Here is a 22,556-nt window from a genome sequence, read left to right on the forward strand (position 1 = left end):
TTTGCTGCCCCAGCACGGGCTGCACCCTACACAGCAGCTGAGGCACAACCTCCGGAGGAAGGGAAGTTGCTGGGCTTTGGATCAAGAACACTCTGCCCACTGGTCTTGCCAGGTTCATTCGGGGACCAAATCCACCCACAGCCACCATGAGAGGGAGATGCTGGCAAGACCCACATCTCCTACTCCAAGGCTTGCCTGAATTTGATCCACCAGAAATTTGGGAACGGCCTTTTGGGGTGGGGTGTAAGAAAAGGTGCTATGTATATAAATGAAATAATAAGCATACCTTGAACAGGAAAGAAAAGAAGAAAGGGAGGGAGGGCGAGAGGGCGAGAGGGTAACTATGTACCATGGTTACCCACTCGTATGGCTCCCAGTATCTTGGGCTGATGAAGGGAAATTGGTAACTTAGGTAAATGTGGACAAGGCCCACACTGTCACACCAAGTTGAAGGTTAGTTAGGAAATTCATAAGTTGCTGTAATTGTTGCTTTTCATGGCAATCGGAGTCTAGCTACACCTTTCCCATGGCCAGCATTTCAATACCCTGTGCTGTTACAGCCATTGCCGTTAACGTTTAAGAGCATGGCCGGCCCACCCCTCCACCCCCACAGGCACGGTGCCGCTGAGTGACTCTGGACAAACGAGTTCACCTCTCTGTGAAGCCTCAGGCCCCTGCCTGCAAAATGGGCATCATGCTACGTGCTGAGATGTTACTCAGGGTGAAATGGGTCCGTGGCTGTCAAGCGCCAAGGACATACCTGGCACGTAGCCCGCACTATTAACTGTTACTACAGGCTTGTATCAGACCGCTGCTCACCTGGCTACACACATGAACAGCTCATGTTCCGGGTGTTTGGTGCGACGCGTGGAGGCACAGGGGGCCCTGCTGGAAGGGAAGCAGCTCAGGAGAGCAGCCTGGCACGTGTATCGTTGCCCGCTGGCTGCCTCATAGAGGTCTCCTCGGTCCTCTCCAGGACCTTGCTGCTGCCTGCCCCAGACCTCTGGTTCAGTGACAAGGCCAGGACGGGTCCTAGCTTGCCAACATTGGCCGGCTCAAAAGATCACGCTTATCTCTCTGAATCTGGAATGAACATCTCTGCAGTCCCGTGTGGCCCCCAGCAAGTCTGGTCTTGACAGGCAGGAAGAGCCAGGGCCCAGGAAATGGTTGGGAAACACATGCTAGAGGCTCAGAGCCAGCTCAGGAACGTGCTGGGAACTTCGATGCGCACAGAAAGCCACCTTCCAACAGTCCCCTCAGGAAGTAAGCTGCTCGAGCCTGGGAGGAAGGGGCTGCGTGACAGTAGAGCCTGCATTTCAAATCAGGCACAACAATGGGGCCCAGATTCATGGGAGGTTAGTGCTCCTAAGTCCGGGAGGAGGGAGGGAGTGCACGGAGCATCTGTGGGAAAGCCCAGAAGAGGCAGCGCACGCTCATTTGCATGTTGGAGACAGTTGAGGGGATTAGAAAAAGATGGCATCTGCATTATAATTAATATTGATTTTATTCTGTCCCTCCAGGAAGAAAAGCTTCCCAGTTCCCACAGAATTTTAAATCGTGCACATCACCAGCAAAGACCCAGTCCCCAGGCCCAGGCGTTGGGGTGGTGCAGGCAGAAAGAGAAAGGCATGGGGGGGAGGGGCAATCAGGACTAAGCTATTAGCCAGCCCTGGGGCCTCCAGCCGGAATGACAGCTCTGGTCCCTACCCTCACGGGGAGAGCGAGCGCGTCTGGGAAGACCACACACAGAGGAACAGCTCATCCATCCCTGAGCTGGGGAAACACACTGCCTGGATCTCATCCCTGCCTCCAGCTCTGCAGCCTGAGCAGCTAACGCACTTCTTCGCCATTTTGCTTTCTCTTGTAGCAGAAGAGAACAGTCCCTGTGGCCCCGCTGGCGGGGGGGAGGGGCGGGGGAGGAGAGGGTGAGGAATCAGGGTTAGCCTTGAGGATAACCCTGAGAACAGGAAGGGTATTTGGCATATATGAGCTCAGAGGAGCTGGGCTTGGCTGGATGGAGGTTCTGGTTGGGGAGGAGAGGGTGGGGGCACACAGAAGTGCGACAGTGTGTGTGTGCGCGTGCACGCGCATGTGATATACACAGTATATCTCACCCCTCCTCCCACAGGAGAGCTCCACACTTTCTCCAAGCCCGTGATTCAGACTCCACCTTCTTGGTTATTAGTGGTTGACCTGGGTAAGGGCCCCTGACCCAGGCTGGTCCAGTCACAGGTCTTTCTGCTATCTTTCTCAGTGGGACAGAGTAAAAACGACACTCCACCCACCCTGCTGACAATGTCATGAGACCTGAACTATGCAGGTTGCTTCACCTCTTGTCCCCTCCAGAACGTGCTGAGGGAATGAAGTCAGAATAAAGTCTGGTGGCACGCACATGGCTGAGGCCCAGCTGATTACATCAACCAGTACATTCCCCTTGTGGCCTAAGCTGGTCTGCACTGGACTCCTGTCACTTGTGACCAAAACTGCGGGCTGAGGGATAGACGTTCACACTCCCGAGAGAGAGAGAGAACTGGAAATCTCTGCCTGGTTACTGGGTGATCACTTACTCCATAAGTTATATAAATGTCTAATCACTATGTGGCACACCTGAAACAGAATATTGCATGTCAACTGTAACTCACAAACAATTTTTTTAAAGAAAAAGAGAAAAGAAAAGAAAATCTCTGTCTGGGAAGGCAGCAGGTACATAAAAGATGCGTTCAGGCAGATCAATCTCACCGCAGTGAGCAGAATGGGCCGGCTGGAGGTGGGGCTGCCGACACAAGGCCAGTTCGGAGTCTTTTGCAAGGTGCTGAAATCTCCATCTCCAGTCCTGTGGGTTGGTGTCGAGGTACGAACAAACCAGAGCCCACTTCAGAGCTTGGACGTCAGTGTGGATGAGTGGAAATCATCCTCTCCGCTAAGCCTGTTCCTCCCTCTTCTGCTTTCCCTGAACTTCTGTAGTAGTCTCCTCACAATGTCCTCACCCCCAGTTCTGGTCCTGCAACCCGCCACCTGCAATGCACAGAGTTCTCCTGCCCTCCTGGCTCAGACACTCACGCGGTGCCCCAGCTAGGCTGACTGGAGGCCCGGAGTCTCTCCCAGCGTTCCTGCAAACAAGTGACTGGCCTTCGTATGCCTAGTTCCCACTCTCCCAGACCTGGCCCACGGGGGACACAAGCCCCCAGCCCGCCACCTCCTCCCAGATCCCTGAGCTCTGAACACATTTCTCGGAGCCCAGTGAGCTGAACCCCTGTCCTTGCCATACACTGACATCTCACATAGGAGTTCAGGTCTGAGTCTGAGAGGAGGACCAGACACATGGACCCCCAGCAATAACTGGTCAGGGAGCCGAGCAAGGTTCTGTCATTATGCAGTGGTGTCCATGAGTCAGCAGATTTGGGTCTTTTACATTTTCAAGCCTTTATTTGGGCCCATGGGTTTCTGAGGGGTAGGGAAATATTGGTTATGTTCTGAAGGGCTCACAGTCACCCACACATAAAACCCAAAGCCTTCATAAGGCTTCTCTATCTGGTCCTGAGCTCCAATCCTAATGCACACGACACGGAACCCTGATGGCAGGGACCTCCCACAGCTCCCTGAACGCACTGTCCCTGTGTCCCTCCTTCATGCCTCCGTCGCATGGCCCAGCAGACAGAGTGACACACCTGCTGAGGTGTCAACTGTGCAGCCTGGCTGGGGCCTAGGCTGGGGAACAGGGAGAGAACAGAGGGGAGGGTGAGGCAGGCAGGGACCTCGAAGACCACAATAAATTAGTTGGGTTTTATCTGAGGGGGCAGGGAACCCACCAACAGACTCTACACAGTGGGCAATGCGTCTGCTGCCACGAGCTCTTTGAGGACAGAGGCCATGTCTTTGGCTCCCAGAGTCCAGCTCAGCGCCTAGCATACAGCAGGTGCCCAGCAAACACTTAATGACCACAACCAAGCTTGCCTTCCCCCGTCCATGTGGCAGCTTCCCTGTTAATGGGTGGGAAGAAGGTCGGTCAAGAACAGGTGACCTTGGTTAACTTTCTAGTCTCCTCTTGTTTCTTTATGCACCGAGGGATAGCAGTACCCACATCCTGGGACTCCTGGCTTAATGCACAGAAAGCACCTGGCACACAGTAGGCACTCGCTTGGAACACTGTGGAATTTGAACCCTTTTACAAAGATGACACCCAGCCACAAAAATTGCTTCACTAAACTTTTTTTTTTAAGATTATAAAATCTATTAAAAGGTGTTAAGAGATCTCTGGCCTTTGATCATTTAGTTTTGATGGAATAAAACTAGAAGTTGGAACAATCAATTTCTATTTAGGCATAAATTTGTTTATTCTGTTCCTTTCAGTTCAGACTCACTAGTTCTTGGGGATTTGAGTAGCACTAAATGGTTCCATCTGTGCAGGGTGACACTGACCACCTGTAAGAAGGCCCTTTCCCTGGGTGGCAAGCACTTTGCATGTATCTGTCTCAATATTTACCAGTACACATGGTTACAGTTAGCTCCAGCTGACTCCCACGCCCCCAGCACATGGGTGACAGAGTCGCAGTGTGAGAGCGCAAGAAAGTTTCACGTCTTTCACAGGCTCAGAGGCCCTAGTATGGGGATTAGGTGTCCTTCAAGGCCTTGGAGGCTTAGTCAATAAGTTTTTTCTTTTAATTCTTAAAAATTTTTTTTTTCAATTATAGTTGGCATTCGATATTATTTTATACTTGGGGCCTGGTGCATGAATTCATGCATGGGTGGGGTCCCTTGGCCTGGCCGGCAATCGGGGCCTATTGGGGCCATCTAGCCCAGTTCTGATTGGGGGCAATCAGGGCCAGCCAACCAGGGGGAGGGACCACTGAAGGTTGGCAGGCTGTGGGAGCGCACTGACCACCAGGGGGCAGCTCCTGCATTGAGCATCTGCCCCCGGGTGGTCAGTGTGTCATCATAGCGACTGGTCAACTGGTCAAGTAGTCAACTGGTTGTAACGGTCACTTAGGCTTTTATATATATAGATCAGTTTTGGGTGTATAGCATAGTGGTTTGACAATCATATACTTTACAAAGTGTTGTCCCCAATATTTCTAGTACCCACCTGGCACCATATATAGTTATTAAAATACTAGAGGGCCAGTGCACAGAATTCATGCACGGGTGGGGTCCCTTGGCCTTGCCTGCGGGGATTGGGCTAAAACCGCTCTGACATCCCCTGAGGGGTCCTGGACTGCGAGAGGGCGTTTCTCAGGTGACACACCCCGGAATCGGGCTCCCTCCTCTATGGTTCTGGATGCATCACCCAAGAACCGCAGCTGCCAAGTCACCACAGCTGGGCAGCTCCTGCGTTGAGCGTCTGCCCCCTGGTGGTCAGTGCGCATCATAGCTACCAGTCAGATGGTCGTTTAGGCTTTTAGATATATAGATAGAAGATTACTGACTATATTACCTATGCTGTACTTTACATCCCATGACTATTTTGTAACTACCAATTTGTACTTCTTTAACCCCTTCACCTTTTTCACCTAGCCCCCATGATACCATTTTTTGTTGAATTAAAAAAATTATTTTCTAGTCATTCACTCTATGACCGAGATGGGCAATGAACTGCCTTGAAATAAAAAAGGAAGAAGGAATTGTATGCATGAAAAGAGAAGGAGAGAAGAGAGAATGTAGAGGGAGGGACAGAGGGAGCTCCTGGGCTATTTTATCCGAGTTAGGGGTGCTGGGTCACAACACCCAGAATGCCATGGGCTCTTGAACAAAGCCTCTTTCTTCTGCCCTGGACCAGCTTATCAATGGAGGGAGAGGTCAGCAACAGTCCAGACCTCTCATCACATCATACCAAACAACCCCACAGGCCACGTGTTTCTAGAAATCTCATCCAGAACTTATGATCACAAACAAAGTTATGTCTGCCTGGTGTTCTGGATCACCCTGTAAAATTGCTCTAATTTCAGAGACAAGCCCCTGTCCCTGATGAGCTGGTGGGAAAGCCCTCGGGGTGTGCTGTGAACAGCCAGCAGGTGGCCCAAGCTTGGGCAAGATGAGAATCCAGAAAGACAGACTCATCTCAACCCACTGAACTCTGGCGAGACCTGCCCTGACAGGGAGCCGGCGCCATCGCAGTTCCTAATAAACGTTGTAAACACATGAAAAAAGCACACTTCCGATAACCATTCCGCAACGTGTTCTGATGCCTTGCTACGGTTGCCTCGTCTGGGATCGTCTTGCAAGTAAATTCACCTAAAAGTGAGATTTTCTGGGGATTCAGAAACTCAGCCCCTTTGAAGCCTTGTTTTGTGTTGAATCTCAAGCAGTGGCCAGGGTATAGACAAATTCCAAAGTATATCCAGGGCTTTGAGAGCCCAAATTGGTATTTTTTACCATTGAAAACTTGCATAAATTGAACCCCCAGAATGAATAAAACTCAATGACTTCTGCCACTCTTCCTCCTGCCCACAGGCTGAAAAATGAAAATCCAGTTCTCCCCAAGTTTCAAGTCCAGCAACTTTGGTACAAACCCTCATGTGTTTTACTCTAAGGTCACGTGGAAGGAAAGGGGATGGCACTTGTGGCGATCCTAAACCTTGAAAAGAAACAATCACATACCGAGGTCTGTGTCACCTTTTATTGACACCCTCGGGCTGTATGGCTTACCTAAAATATTTTCTTCTAATCCAAAGAGAAATGAAGAAAGGCTTGAATTTCCTAATCCAACTTTCCCCACTGGGGTGCCAGGCTAGACAAATACAGTTTCTCATGCGAACAACTGTGATGAAAGCCAAAGTCTTCACTTAAGTAAACAATTAACTTTGTAAGTAAAAGTCCAAAGAGAAAAGAAAAAGGTAAATCCCAATTTTCTCTTTCCTATTTGGTAGACACAAGAGCGGACGGTGGCAAGAGCAATTGGGTACTTCAGCCTGGCTCAGCTTGTGGTGGTCACAATGGCCTGGCCCCGGGCTGGACCTGCACAGCACAGTGGCACTACATTTAAGGAGGCGCCCTTCATGCACAGCCTTTAAAAATTTGTTTATTGATTAAAATAGTTGCCGGACAGATGGCAGCACAGTGTCTTAAGGAAAGGGTGCCATATTCCAATTCGCACAGAGACACTCTGTGCCAGTAGGGAGGGGACCCAAGGGTGTCCCCAGGGCCTCTGCCTTTTGGGTGTGGGCTGTTAACAAAAGGGGGCTGCTGGTCTCACCTGGGTCCCGTGCCTTGAACCTGCTCCTTTCAAGCCTTACATCAAAGCTCAGCCCAGCGGCCTTTGTAGGCAGCTTCCTAACTCATACGTGTGTCACCTTGTTGGCCAAAGTTCTGCCGAAATAATCAGGAGGCCCATTTTAATCAAGAGCCTTACAGGCGCTGGAACACTGTGCCTCTGATTAAGCTCAAGGACTTACTGAGAGCCTGCTGTGGCCCAGCCTCCTGGGCCAGATCTGAGGGGAGGTGCAGGCGTGGGAGAAAGGCTCCAGGCCTGACAGGGTGACCGCCTCTTTGAGAGGCAAGACATCTGGGGAGAACGTACAGCAGTGAACCGCAGGCAGCTCCGCCGAAGCCCTCAGTGTTCTCTCTCCCTTATCTGGGGCAGCGCGGGGGTCTGGGCCCGTGGGAGAGAAAGGAAGCAGTAGCAAAGAAATTCCATAACATCACACTAAGTTACAGGTTTCTGATGTTAATGTTTAAGGGCCTTGATGATGTGACTTTCGCTTTTTCCAAATCCTAGAAAGAGTCTCATCTTCAGCAAAGATCTGCAGATGGGTTTTGATGCCATTTGCCACATTTTAATTAAATCCATGCAATTTATCACTTTTACACCAGATTCGCACTCCAGTGCCGTTAAAAACTGATTTGCCATTTGCTGCTAAATTAAGACATTTCGTTTTCCTACTATATGTGATTTTTCTTTTCATAGACAAGTGATGACACAGGGGCCATCAGAGCCTGCGCAGATGGGAAAATGCCATCGAAACCCCTTCGAGAGCCCAAAACTGAGAAATTTCACTTTATCCATTATCAAACCTTATCGAAGGCTTATCAAAAGAGGCTCAGAGGCCATGAATGGGAAATATGGAGAAGATATCTATGGAACACCTTGCTTATCGAGGTTCTGAGAAATTCCCATTAAAATTCAGCTCTCCGTGTGTGTAAATGAAAAAGACTCATTTAATTTTAATTTGTGCAGATTGAGGTCTGAAGGCAGCACACCCCCTAAGCAGGCAGCAGTAACTTGATCCTCCATGCTAACCTAATTACATCAGAATCCCTCTGATGGGACCCAGGGCTGCCTTTGATGTTAAATCCTGTTGCCTTTTATCCCATTCTCTGGGCAAGGTCTCCTCCACACCTTCCCATCCTGCAGGATCATAAAGCGGTTGCTTTTGAAGCTCAGTTTTATTTTGATGGAACACCAAGGGATTGCAAATTATTTTTCACTGAAGGAGACTGATTTCGGTTTGAAAACTGCTGGAGGAGTTCTAAGTTTGACACAAGACAGTACACCCAACACCAAAATGGCATCTTTCCTTCACAAAGGTTCCCCACGTGCGGGAGAACCTGTCAGCGCACTCATTACACCTGAGATCCCCCCTGACCTGCCCCAGGGGGTTTGCCCATCATGTTCCTTACCCTCTTGACAAAGCATTATTTACCCCTGGGCTCACTCAGGGCTCAGCTCCAAGGGGGTCTCACCTTTCGCTGGTAATAGATAAAGTGAAACACGATGACATTTTCAATAGGCCGTTTGTTAACATCTTGCTGTGCTGAAAGCTGTGGCCATACCTTCTCCTCTAGATCAAATTTAGATGATGACTTCCTGGAGCAGCCCACAGAGGAGCAGACATCCGAATCACCCCCACGAGGCTGCCCTGCGCTCTGACTCCTCCCAGCGAGATGCCGAATGTACCACACTTACCATGAAGGCCGAAGGTCACTGGTTCCACTTAAAGGTTTACTGGGCGGGTGAAACAAAAGGCTCCAAGTAAAAGCTAAGTACAAGTTCGACCTATGAAAACCTCTTCTAACCCACTTTGCTCCCTTTAGCCAGGTCCTCAAGTGACTTCCGATAATACCTCTCTCTCTCTCACCAGGTTGGCACACAGGCTTACTGAGACAATGCAAGTGAAATATTAATCACTGGGTCTGTCGGTAAGATTCCATTCAGTAATAGTAGTGCTTTGTTAACATCTATGGAGAGTGAAAAGACAGAGACTGCCCTGGCTAAGGCAGACTTGAAGATAGGGGTCTAAAAACCAGCTGACCAACATTCAGAATGCAAGGAGATCAAACCAGAAATCTTTTCCACTGGTAATGTTACCTGGTTAATTCAACAACTTAATTCAAAGTATGAGTGATTTGATACATTAGCTGTTCACCGAAATAGATGCCCTATGTGCTCTTCAATAAGAATATCAGAAAATCAAAATCAACTTAATTCATCCTTTTTCTAATTCCCCTCAAATGAATGAGGCGACACTCAATAAACACAATGCACATCATTGAAAGACAGTAGGAGAAGTAATTGGAAGAAAAAAGAGAGGGTTATGCAAAACAGAGGAAAACCCAAAGATTCAGGAAGCTTTCAAGCATGGGGTGTGGGATAAACAACTTTCTAAATTCTTTCTGGCCAAAGCATACCATGACTAGCAACCGGCTCAAAATCTGCTTTGGACAAATTGCATCATATGTCAGGGCTAAGTACCTAATAGGTTAACAGAAAAAAAGATTCATCATAGCCCTGACCGCTGTCTCAGTTGGTTCGAACGTCATCCATATACTGGTTTCAGGCTCAATCCCGGTCAAGGCACAAGCCTAGGTTGTGGGGTCAATCCGCTGTCGGAGCAGGGACGAGAGGCAACTGATTGATGGCTCTCTCTTACATCGATGTCCCCCCTCCCTTCCTCTCTCTGAAATAAATGAAAAGATATCCTCAGGTGATGATTTAAAAAAAGATTCATCAGAAGATAGGTTTTGGCCAAGCACCAACTCCACCACTTCCAATATATGACTCATATGTCACCTTAAAGGTATATTTCCTCCAGATGAGTACAAAATTTTTGCACCTCATTTAACAAGCTTTTTTAAAAACCACAAACACCATGCTAGATGTCATGGGCAGAAACACAGAAATAGCAACTGGACTTGGAGGGAGAAGACACCCAACACAATGTAACTCACATCTCATGGATCTGTACATTGCCCCTGAAGTTAAGTAGGTAGCAAGAATATTTATATCTCACAAGAGAAAATATGACCAAGACCCTGAATTTTCATAATTTGTTCAGACATATTGAGCAAGGGATAGACTGATACCAGTATCCAAGTCTCCCAAAGTACATTGGCAATGTCTAGGCTGCACAGAAAAGACGTAAGAGTACTGTGAGCATGGTGTTGAAATGTCTGAAGGCTTGGGCTGTTATTGTCCAAAGACAACAGGTCAAATATTCTTGGTTCAAATCCCTAGAGAATGAATCCAGAATTCATCCCATCTTATTTCGAGGCGCCCACTCATACCAACTAATCTCACATGCTGGAAATAAACATGGTCCCAACAGGCGGGGAAAACATGCATCTGAAGGGCTGCTATGTCCATTTACCTGAAGAATAAGGTGAACATTGCAGGTGCATTGATTTTGACTCAATATAAGGAGGGACCATCTAGCAATGAGAGTTGTTCAAATGTGGGAATGTGTTGCCATAAGGACACAGTACCTCTCCATCTCTAGAAATTTCAAATAGAAAAATAATGAAATGACTTCCTATGAAGATTTAGGAGAGGATGACCAGTTAGGTAGCTACTAAAGCATTCCAAGCAAGAGAAGGTGAGGCCTGAATTAGTACAGCACTGATGGTAGAGACAGGAAGGAAGGGGCAGATGAAGATGACTGAGCCACTAACTCCCAATACGGAAGCATGAGAGAGAAGGTTTGTGGAGGAAGATGTAGAGCCTGAGATTCTTGTGCGCCATCTGGATGGAGTGGCTCTGGGGTCCAGGTGCCATGGAAATTGTTGCATAGGAGATGTAGCTTGAGAATTCTCTGTAGAGGGCGTATCTTCTCTCAGCAGTCACCTATGAGATATGCATGGAGGGTTTGGGAGAAGAGGGCTCGAGAATGCTGGCTTTAAGAGGTAGTCTAGAAAGAGAAACTAAACAGGCATCCTAGTCTGCGCAGGCTGCTATAACAGACTGGATGGCTTAAACCACAAACATTTATTTCTCATAGTTCTGGAGGCTGGGACATTTAAGATCAATGCTCTGGTGGATTTAGTCTCAGGTTCACAGATCAACCTCTTCCTGTTGTGTCCTTACATAGCAGAAGGGGCGAGAGAGCTCTCAGAGGTTTCTTTAATTAGGGCATTAATCTCATTCATGTGGGCTCTACCCTCATGACTCAATCACCTCCCAAAGAGCTCACCTCCTAAGGGATGACACTGGAGGTTATTCGTATGAATTTGGGGGGGGCACACACATTCAGTCCATAACAGCAGGGCAAGCAAGAGAAGGTGAGGCCTGAATTAGTACAGCACTGATGGTAGAGACAGGAAGGAAGGGGCAGATGAAGATGACTGACCACTAACTCCCAATACGGAAGCATGAGAGAGAAGGTTTGTGGAGGAAGATGTAGAGCCTGAGATTCTTGTGCGCCATCTGGATGGAGTGGCTCTGGGGTCCAGGTGCCATGGAAATTGTTGCATAGGAGATGCAGCTTGAGAATTCTCTGTGTAGAGGGCAGGGACCAGGAAGGAAGATATAGAATGAGGATTATTTTTAGAAAGGGAAAGACTGGAACATGTTACATTTAAGATCAATGCTCTGGTGGATTTAGTCTCAGGTTCACAGATCAACCTCTTCCTGTTGTGTCCTTACATAGCAGAAGGGGCGAGAGAGCTCTCAGAGGTTTCTTTAATTAGGGCATTAATCTCATTCATGTGGGCTCTACCCTCATGACTCAATCACCTCCCAAAGAGCTCACCTCCTAAGGGATGACACTGGAGGTTATTCGTATGAATTTGGGGGGGGCACACACATTCAGTCCATAACAGCAGGGTGGGACTGGTCAGGAAGGGTTCAGGAGAGCAAGTAGAGTATGGTGTCCTTGAGGTTGAGAGCAGACTTTCAGGCAGGAATGGCCAATAATGTCAAGTGCAGCAGAGACTCCCAATGAAATCAGCATTGGACAGCATCCACCGGACTCGGCAAGGTTGCCGGTGGGGTAAGGGGGGCAGAGGGGCCAATGGGAAATGAGTAAACAGGGGCTGTGTTAACCAGCGTTGAGAGGAGGCAGACAGGGACCAGGAAGGAAGACATAGAATGAGGGTTATTTTTAGAAAGGGAAAGACTGGAACATGTTTATAAGCCCAGAGGAAAGTGTTGGTTGAGAAGGACAGACTGATGATCCCTGAGGAGTCTGAGAAGAGGGTGGTCATGGGCACAGATGCAGGTCCCGCCTTGGTGAGGGAGAGGGACACTTCATTCTTGGAGGCTGGAGGAAGGAAGCGGAGGCCATGGAGATGGATATAGCTGTAGCTTGTGGGGGCAGGAGTGGGGATGGAAAAAATAGCACGCCTGATGGTCTTCGCTGGTGCTGTGAAGTAAGAAAGAATCTTATGAGTGTTAGAGAAGATAGTGCTTAGAGAGAAGGTGAAGGGAGGGAGGGAGGAGTGAGCAGAGCAAGGACAAGCAGAGCTGATGGGAGGTTTCATGAACATGGGCATGAGTTAGGGAGATGCTGTTTATTCATTTGACACACAAAGGGACCAATCCCCAAATCCTCGCCCCACGTCCCATCCAAACTATCCTCTGCCCCACACACAGCCTGCACCACCTGTTCCCCCACCGCCTCTCTGGTCTCATCTCCTCCCACTCCTCAGCTTCAGTCAATGCTCTTTCTCTCTTCCTCATGCCTCTTCTACCTACTGTTCTTTCAGTTGCTGTTCTGTGTTACCTCCTCCAGGACCTCGCCTGGCCCAGGACCGAGTTAAGTACCTCTGCCCGGGGTCTCACAATAGGCCGTGTGTTCTTTGCTTTGTACCCACCATTTACCTGGGAGAGAGCTGCCTGCATGGCCACCTCTTCCATTAAACCCAGAATCTCTCCTTCAGGGCAGGACCTCTCGCTCTGGCTCCCCAGCACTCAGTAGGCCCTCAATACACATGCTGGGCGAGGGGTGGCGGTGGGGAATGAGCAGGTGAATTCCGGGTGGGAGGCTGGCTGCATGGTCCCTCCAACCCCATCTTACTAAGAATCTAGGATTCCAGCTTGTTGGTTCTTAGTGCATTACTGCTTTTGTAAAAACACACATTTATTAGAGGGGACATAGGGGAGAGTTGTTCTGCATACGAACAAGAAGACTAATCATAACTCTTTCATAAGCCAGAAAAATTAGCTGTGACATTCTCATGGTCAGAGCCAGAATCCTCAGCAGCTCCCGGGGCTGTGGACAGACATGAGGACAGAGATGCCTCAGTGACGTCCAACCCTATGAGGCCTTCCTCCCTCCTCCTCCCCTCCAGGTCGGCCTGAGTCTCCTCTGCTGTGCTGGGGAGTCCACAATATACACCAGCTAGAAGGCCCCGAGCTGCCCTTGACAGCATCTAAAACAGAGATGGCAGAGGTCCTCGGGGTGCCGCGGCCTCTCACAGGGCGGGCGGAGCAGGAAGAGCCCTGTGGCCTGAGCGCCCGGCTCTCCGGTGTCTGGCACAGGCCCACTTCTCCGGAGTCCTGGAGGTGCTGAACCCGCTAACAGACTTTTCCCAGGATCCCAGGCTCTTCTCTGCTTCCCACCCACATCTCTCCAACAAAAACAAAGGCCTCGGCCAGGATCCAAGCTCCAGGGTCTGTGGGGAGGGGTCACTGGGACACAACCCCTGTCCTTCCCCGATGCTGAAACCAGATCCCTGAAGCTCCCAGAGGCCAAGAGCACGCATGTAGGTCTCTTCAAAAAAGCTGTGCCGGGCTTTTGTTGGGAGGGCAGGAAAGATAACCGAGTAACTAGCAGCCATCAGGAGGAAGGGCCGAGTCACTTGGAAAGACAATTTCCCGGTAGCTTTTTCCACGATGGTGCATCAGCCCCACTGACAAAGGCAACTGAGGCCACTTTCCACACCGAGATGTGTCACTAGTGCCCAAGCTGTCACACAGCAGACAGATCAAAGGACCCGTCACAGGGAGGAGAAGTGGGACCTTAGCTCCACCGCACGCACTCCAACAGACAGTTTCTAATAAAACAAGTTCCAGGGACCCAATCCTCTAGGGATGGGCAGACGGGACACCTGGGTATTCAGAGAAGCTCAAAATATTTTTTTCAGGGGAAAGGAAAATGATTTCAAGTTAAACAAAATAAAACAAGAGGAACAGGACGATTTAAGCTCTTCCCACGATACAGCACTTCTTGGCTGCCAAGGGTAGTGAAATCTACGTGTAGGAAAGTAGATGCTTAAATCCACAGCCTCCTCACCAGGACTTTCGTTGCCAAGACCACTGCCTATAGACTTAACGACCGCTTAGCCGAGACTTGCTGATTCATTTATCCACAGACTCTATACTCTAACTTCATGCTCTTTCAGAAAAGTGGCTTTCTGCCCTGGGAAGGTAATTTGTGTCTCTGAGGTTCCCTTGAAGTTTCCTGACTCAACCACACCAACCTTCGGCAGGAGCAGCCAATGATAAGGCAGCAAATTTCAGCTCCCATTCCCCTACCCCTACCAAGAAAAATCAGAGACACGAGGGACCAGAGAAGTGGAGTTTGTTCCCATTGCCAGCTGGGAAATGTCATACACTGAGCTTCTCACCGGAGTCCTTCTGTAGCCCACTAGGAGGCTGAAGGTGGTCCTCCCACTGCCTGCAGGGGGGTTACCTGTCCTACAAACCTTGGAATCCTAGAGCCTCCCTGAAGTCTCGCCTGAAAACCAAGATCCACACAATTCTTCCCCAACTAAACTGCAAACTAAGGTATTAACATATCACCTTGCTTCATGTTTCTCTGTGTTGCCATGGTATCATGGGAAGATCACTGGGCTTGAGGCCAGAAGACCCGATTTCTATTCCTGGTTCTCCATTAAATGACTCTGGTCAGGTAGTTCTTCTCAGCCTCAGTTTCTCTTCTGTGGAAAGGGGTAAACTGTTGCCCTGCCCGGCCCAGAGAACTGGTTTTGACACTCCAGTGAGACAACTTGTGAGGAACTCAGACACTGGAAAGCCTTTTGCAAACATACAAATTCTAGGAACCCTAACTCTAACCCTTATCCTAATGATAACCCTAATGCACAGTAAGTCCTTCAAAGGCAGGAACCAGTTGTCACTCAATTGTCATTTATCACCCCCTTCAGCAGAGTGCTCACGTGTGGGTGGGGCTACTGCATTTGACATTCAGGGACTTTGGGACTTGACTGTGCTTCCCTAATGTTACAGATCAGGAGTATCTTCATTTTAAACTCTTCTCCATTGGGCATAAACAGAACTTCCTTTCCTGTTCTCACCCAGACCCGGTGGGCCATGACTGCCTTCAGTGCAGTGACTGCCACCGTGAACATGCCGGGATGCTAAAGCCACGCCCCTCAAAGTGGCTGCAGTATCTTGTCTCTGACTCCACTCCTTGAAGGCCAGCAATGACCAGGTACCCTTTCTCCTTCTCTCCGTTCTTGGCTTCCCACTTATTTCCTTCCCAGGGCCTTTGTATACATGTCCACATGAGGCCCCTAAATACATTCTAAATTTTGCAAAATCTCAGCTAAAAAGATCTTGTTCCCTGCAAGCGCCCTGCAAGTGTGATTGGTCTCTTATGTAGTGAAGGAGGTTTTATATTTTTAGTTTTCTTCCCATACAACAAACACTATTAATAACATTCTACTTTCTCCAGAGATGATATAGATTAGACCAAATGGAAAGTTACCATGGCGACCGTAGTGTTATTTTGGGTATGAGAAATGCATGCTGGGGAAGCGGCATCCTTGGTCAAGAACTGGAGCTTTATTTCCGCGTTGCTATCAGGCAATCAATCCCAATTTAATTTTGAAACTAATTGCAATGGAAACTAATTATGCGCAGCAAGACCTGAAACCCCTAATTACAGTGGAAGTCAATAAAGTGAGGCAGCATGATCATAGGGGCGATGTTGGCAGGAGGAGGGATTTAGGCACAGGTGGACTTTCTTCCCCACGCAACTATCTAAGCAAAACAAGACGGGCATCAGTGGGAAACCCTAAGTTGGGTTTGAAGGCGTCAGTTTCTGGTGAGGGAGCAGGTCCGGCCCTCTCTCTGGGCTATGAAGAGGCAACAAACTGGGGCAGGGATACAAAGCCCGGATGGAAAGGAGGTATTTCTACCAACAGTTAACCACCAGAGAGGCCACGGTGGGGAGGCGGGGAAGGGCTAAGCTGAAGGAGGCTGGTCCTGACTAACCCCATAGATCACCGCGTCCCTCTCAGGCCTTGGAGGGCACACAGCAGAGGAGCAGGGGGATCCAAACAGAATCTCATCCCTCAGGCCCAGATATTTATGGGCTGTTTCCTCACATACCAGATGCTGAGTCACACTTTTCTGAATTAGCAGCAGTTGGCTTATGAAAGGCCTTCTATTAGAGTAAGAACCTACTGCCAATCCCTGAAGTACACACGTCCCTTGGGGACCTCCCGGTCTATGTTTGACAGCTTTAAAATACCGCTAATGGCATGACTTCATCTGCCCCAGGCCAGAACCATCCATATTTAGGTCAGAAACCACATGGTCCTCACATCGCCCTCCAGGCTCCAGGATAGAAAGGGGCTCTTACATCAGGGAGAGAGCACTTTGAACCAGTGATTGATTACTCACCCGCCTCCAAATTCCATGACAAAGGGACAAAAATGAATGTTGCTGCCTGGTGGAAAGCGACTCTGACCACTGCAACAGCGCAGCAGTCAGAAGCCTGCCCTCTGCTCACTGAGCGTGTGTTTTTCTACAAAGACCCCCGTTACAGGGTCTTTCTCCCTTTTACACGTTTTCCTGTTACATTTTCCTGATTTTTTAAAAAGCATTTTTGAGAAGAAAGAAGCAGAAGCCGGTAACCCTGTTGTAGCGTTTTCAACAGCACCGCCTGCGTCGGTCCCTCTGGAGAGGGGCTCCGCGTCAGGGTGGAAGAATTCCTTGAGAGCTCCCAGGCTCCTGTCTCCCATGAGGCCCAGTCACCCTGGGGCACAGGACTTTCCCAAGGCAGACAAACCCCAAGTCAGTGGGAGCCGATATTCATCCTATTTCTTAGTGTTGTCATAAGTGGGCACAGAGACATACAGGCCTCGTCTTGAATTAGTCAAATGAGGTTCGTTGACTATTTTCATCGAAATAGTGTACTGACATATTACGCAAAACCTTTGGCACCGGTCTTGTAACCAAGGTTAAAAATGGGAGCAGTAAGAAAAAAGACAGCTCTGAAGACAGAACTGTTTTGAAACCTGGCTGCACTATGAAGGAGATACCTGGCAGTCTCTCTACATTATATACGTTATCGACATAATGGACCCGTAGGTTAAGCCGAGAGAGGGGCTCAGCCACCTCACATTAATTATGAACGAGGGGGGGAGAGAGAAACAAAGAGAAAGAAGAGAAATAGCTCGGTCTCATTGAGCTACTTTGGTATAAAATTTCTGCCCAAGGAGACTGCAAGTGTCCTGAAACACAGAGCTTCCTCCCAGAACACAGATAAGGAGCCCCCTTCTGCCTCCAGGGGAGACATACCCCTGGGGCTTATGAAGATCCGTCAGTCAAAGAAAGCGCCTCTGTTTCGACAGCCGGCTGGCTGCAAACTTTCTCTAGTGCCCTTTAGAAAACGAATGCTTTGAAGACCCCCAAATAATTTTAGATGCACCTTATCTCAAAGCCACACCTACCTTGACTCCAAGGAGAGACTTGCGGTGATAGAAGCAGCACAGAGCTGCCGAGAGGGCGTGGAAAGCACTGCATTCCTTAGGCATCTCTGTCTTCAGTGTCTGGACCACACACTTTCTTTAGGGTTAAAAGGAAGGGGGCTCCGGGCATCAGAGCGCGGTCCGCTCAGCAGCAGCTGTGCCGCGCCCGCCCGCCGTCTGTCCAGTGGCCGGGGGAGTGAGCCAGCTCCTGCTCCCAGGCCAGGCTGGGACTTTTCCCCTCTGCTGAAGCCAATACGATCCAGCCTGCCATGCACACAGTGCCAGAAATTCTCATGTGACCAGACTTGCTTTCTGATGAAATTCTAACCTCTCTTAGAAGAGGCTTTGGGCTTTAGCTGTCCCCTCAATGGAGAGACCTGGTAGAAATCTTTACGCCCTCAGCAGCCTTTCCTTCAGGGCTGAAGGCACCAGGCCAGCTGCTCCTAGGGGCTCTGTCAGCTGGCTTGTCACCCCAGCGCCTAGGGGTTCAGGAAGCACACAGCACACCTCCGTGTGATGGGACAGAGGTTCCTTTGAGAAGAGGACCTAGAGGTGGCCAGGGAGTGACTGTCCCCTGGGAGCGATCTTAGAAGTCCTAGGGACCCAGGCAGGCTCCCTGTCCCCACTCTGCCAGTCCATCCCAGAACTGTTTATTTTTAATTAGGATGCTCCTGGCGGCCAGCTTGCAGCTGATAATGTTGGCACAGCCATCGCTACTGTCAAAGCAACACTGCCTTTTGGTGTTTAATTAGCAAGTCTGTCAGCAAACACCCTTAGCGCCCCATGCCCTCCCCACCTGGCCGGGCAGGCTACTGGGAGGATGGGACGGGCTGTGTAGACTCTTCTGACCCAACTGTCTCATTCCCTTCCTTCACTTTAATACTTCACTTTAGCTGCCGGCTCTCAGATCCAGCACATGAGGCTCACAGCCAACCTGGCCAAGCTTGTTTCTTCTGTGCTCAGAGGCCTCTGCCCCCACCAAGAGCCTCCTAACGCCTTTAGGGGAAAGTAACTGCTTTTCTCCTTTCATTCCACTAAGAGTGGACGCTCCATGATTCTGGTGTTTTTGTTTTTGTTTTAAATCTAACCCAGGTTTCTGCCTGTAGCTCTTCCTCTCCTACTGTTCCAAATATGAACTTTCTGTGGCTCTGGCCCCTCAAAAATGGGATGTGTCCTGAAGCTTTCTAAAACTTCGCACAGGCAGAAACTTGCAACAGGGAAGAAACAGGGCCCATTCAGTTCTGAAAGGGACACTACCAGGGAGGCACGAGGGAGGTCTGAACACATCAACGGGTCCCTGTCCAAGAGGAGGCCTCGGCCTTTGGACTTGGTCAAGTTGGCCTGTAAAACTAGGGAACTGTTTGCTTAATGCCTGTGAGCAGCTTCCAAGTTGGCCTGAGTGCTGTGGAGAGAGACAGGGTAGAGTCTCCCCACGTCCACCATGAGGACGGACCTACAAAGGTTTCTCTGGCGCCGCAGGAGCAGCCAGGGGATGACTCCCTTCCTGCTCTCTCCTTCCTCCTCCTCCATGGCTCTGGAGGTCAGGTGTGCAGCCCTGCGAACTCCTGGGTCTGGGGAAGGCCCCCCGAGAACCTGGGAGCAAGCACCAGAGGAGCAGAACTCATGGTTGGTGTGTTTTTAGCTGGAGGGGCACTTGGAGATGGTCCAGTAGACGGGTTAATACTGTTCTCCAAGGTCCTGTACTGTACCTACGAGGAGGCATTTCCCTGCCCCCATTTCTATTGGATGGGATTCAAAGGCTAAGTCCACATGGGCATCCAGGGCCCATGACCCCAGCAGTCAGGCCAACAGCCACCAGGTAAGGGGCCCAGTGTTCACTTGCTATTCCCCTTTCCCTCAGGCTAACAAAGTCCCCAAATGGCTAAAAAACACAGCCTGTAAGAGGAAGAAAAGCAGCTCCTTCAATCCTGCACAGAAATTCCACGAGGTTAGTTAGCCAAAGCCTTTGAATTCCAATACCCTACCCGCAGAAAGTATGAATGCAGTGCATGCCTGCAAGGAAATGCGCAAATAACTCAGACATGTAAATCACATAGCATCATGCAGTCAGGTGCTCCCGGAGCCGGAGTAAAAGCAAAACAAAGGCCGCTCAGGCCAGGGCAGGCCCGCCGCTGGTCACCTGAGGCTGTCCCTGTTTGCTCCAAGAAATTTCTTTAAAATGCACCAAAACTGGTTCCGTCAGGATTAAAGGATGGGCTAATCTCACTCACTTTTTATTTCTGTTCTACACAAAAAATATTTCCGACGCAAGGTCACAGGTTTTAATCCATTTTCTCCTCAAATGGCGGAGGAGAGACTAAAATAACTATCATCTTGCAACTAAAGATGATAATTGCATGAATTCACTGACTTGTTATGCTTTTAAATGTCTCCCATCCACACTGATCAATGCCCCCACATGCATCCCACAGTGATTATTCTATTCTTGTTACAAAGACACAGAGGACCAGAACTGCATGTCACTCAGCGGAGAGCAGACAAGGCACCGGGGACTCCGCCTGTGACTGCAGAACCTGGTGTCTGATCACATGGAAGCAAAAATAAGATTTTTTTAAACGTCTTATAAGTGAACCTGTCCCACAGCCCCGTGGAAAGGCTGTGATGTGCTGCTACACTGGGGCAGGGTGACTCTGATGATTTAGTACATGTGACTGAGGACCAGTCAAATCTGGATTCAGGGTTTTCTAAACAACTTGCCCTTCTGTGGACAGGGTTCAGGGTCGCTAATGCTACTCCAGGGACGGATGGACAGAGGCAGCCGCATGGAGCTGCGGGAAAGGTCTGTGCTCCCCAGTGCATCCCACCCCCACTACCACACCTGGATCTACGCGGAGGCATGTCTCTGCACCAAGGGAAACACCTGTGAAAACAGCCAGGGCGGGGTAGCCAGGTGGACCCTTGAAGGAAATTCCTGTTACCTCAGGTCACATGTTGCCCAGCCAGCTGGGAAAAGGGCTAAAGCAGGCTGGAGGCGGCCCCTGCACAAGCATTGCCTTCAATGCCATTGTTCCCTTGGGTGGCCCTAATACTAACCTGCACTACTTAGTAACCATGGAAACAGGAGCTGCCTGCCAGCCATATTCACAGACACGTGCACGCTTCCTTTCCATCCGCCGCAGCCCTTGGGCTAAGAGAGGCTGAAAGCAGTACAGAGTCCATTTCTCAAAGTTCCACAGCCCCCGTGAGGCAGACCTGCTCTCTGAGGATGGCATGGGGTGAGAGATCTGTGCAGAGGAAGATGTGCCTGCCAGGTGCCTGCTTTTCCGTTTCAGGGCAACACGGAATGTGATGCTGCCTCAGACCCCACCCCCCTTCCCAAAGCTAGCCCGGAACCAAGGCGGCCGCCTCACATGCAGTGAGGTCGGGGAGTGGGGTCTGGGGCAGCATCACATTCCGTGTTGCCCTGAAACGGTCAAAACAGCTCAACCTCTTGTGGCAACCATGAGACTTCACCTGTCCAGAAACATCGATCTTTCCTGGCTTTTGTCTTCACTAAACCCCAGTGATTGGGCTCTGGGGGAGCAAAGACAGCGTTAGTGAGATAGGGAGTAAGGCCAATGCTCCGAATTCAGTTTCTCCTGGTGTCCCAGGAAGCAGGGAGGGAAGATTAACATGGACAGCCCAATCCTAAATCGCTGAGGATGCCCTCTGCAGGCTCAGCAAGAACCTAGGAAGCTGTGGGCCAGAGAAAGGGCAGCCCTGCTCCCTAAAGCCTCCCAGTCACCTGGCCTGTCTGTGTGATTCTGCGCACAGTAAGCCAGGAGGGAAGGTAAGGAGGGAGGAGCTCTTCCTAGCAGAGCACACACCCTCACATCACAAGCAACAGGGCTGGGGCAGCGGAGGTGGAAGCCATGAGAGCGAGGAGAAGCGTCGGGAAGAGGTCGCCTCCTCATGCCAGTCAAAGATGGCTCAACACATTTTTTATATGCAAATGTGATTTAGTTCTTGCTCCAAAAAGGAATGCCAACCAGACTCGGAGGGAAGAGGGCGGGAAAGGCAGGCCCAGCTCTCTGGCCACTCTGTGTGTGGCTGTGGGCAAGAAGCCGGCTTGCGCTGGTGCAGCAGAGGGCGCGTTTACGAGTGTGTGCTGCATGCATCCCAGCCTGACAGTCCCTGGGTTCCTCAAGGGGATGAAAGTGTAGGCTGCTAAATGGCTTCTGTCGGGAAATGGTATTGATCTGCCTAGCACATACACAAGAAGATTAAGGCCAGTATTCACACACCGATTTCTCTCCACTGGGCCTTTGTCCTCCCACAAATGTCTGTCCCTTTAATTGGCGACTAAAATTGTATAACTGATCATGTGAAGCAAAACTAGGTGAGCACCCAGGCCCGACTACTGTCTTGCACTATCACATACAATTTCACCTCATATGTTCCCCTCCCCCATCACCATTTCCTGGTATTCTTATTGCCATAAGTAGCTGGTTAATATTAATAATAGGAAGAGAGCAAAGGGGAGGCCAGACATCATAAGCATGGCCACCTGGGCAGCTACCAGGAAGCTACAGCTTCACGCTCCCCAGGGAACCACGGTCCGTTTCCTGCAGACCACTGGGGGAAGGGATCAAAGAAAGGGGTAGATGGGTGCATGTGCAGTAAAGTCTGGGTGGCACAGGGCGGTGATTGCCTGTAGTCTAGCTTGGGGAACAATGGATTGGCTGGGGCGG

General features: G+C 49.9%; 1 protein-coding gene across 2 annotated transcripts in view; it reads right to left on the reverse strand.

The window, feature by feature from the left end:
- BCAR3 (breast cancer anti-estrogen resistance 3) overlaps positions 1-22,556 on the reverse strand; it is a 112,038-nt gene that overhangs the window by 33,483 nt on the left and 55,999 nt on the right. Inside the window, exon 1 of one of the 2 annotated variants that reach the window (XM_006758198.2) lies at positions 17,848-18,088. The exons of the other annotated variant lie outside the window; for it this stretch is intronic. Coding sequence (XP_006758261.1) covers positions 17,848-17,931 — 84 coding nt within the window. The 5' untranslated portion in view covers positions 17,932-18,088. Of the gene's footprint in view, positions 1-17,847; positions 18,089-22,556 lie in introns of those variants that run through there. 2 annotated transcript variants of the gene reach the window in all.

This window comes from Myotis davidii, unplaced genomic scaffold (genome assembly GCF_000327345.1).
Source record: "Myotis davidii unplaced genomic scaffold, ASM32734v1 scaffold674, whole genome shotgun sequence".
Taxonomy (NCBI): domain Eukaryota; kingdom Metazoa; phylum Chordata; class Mammalia; order Chiroptera; family Vespertilionidae; genus Myotis; species Myotis davidii.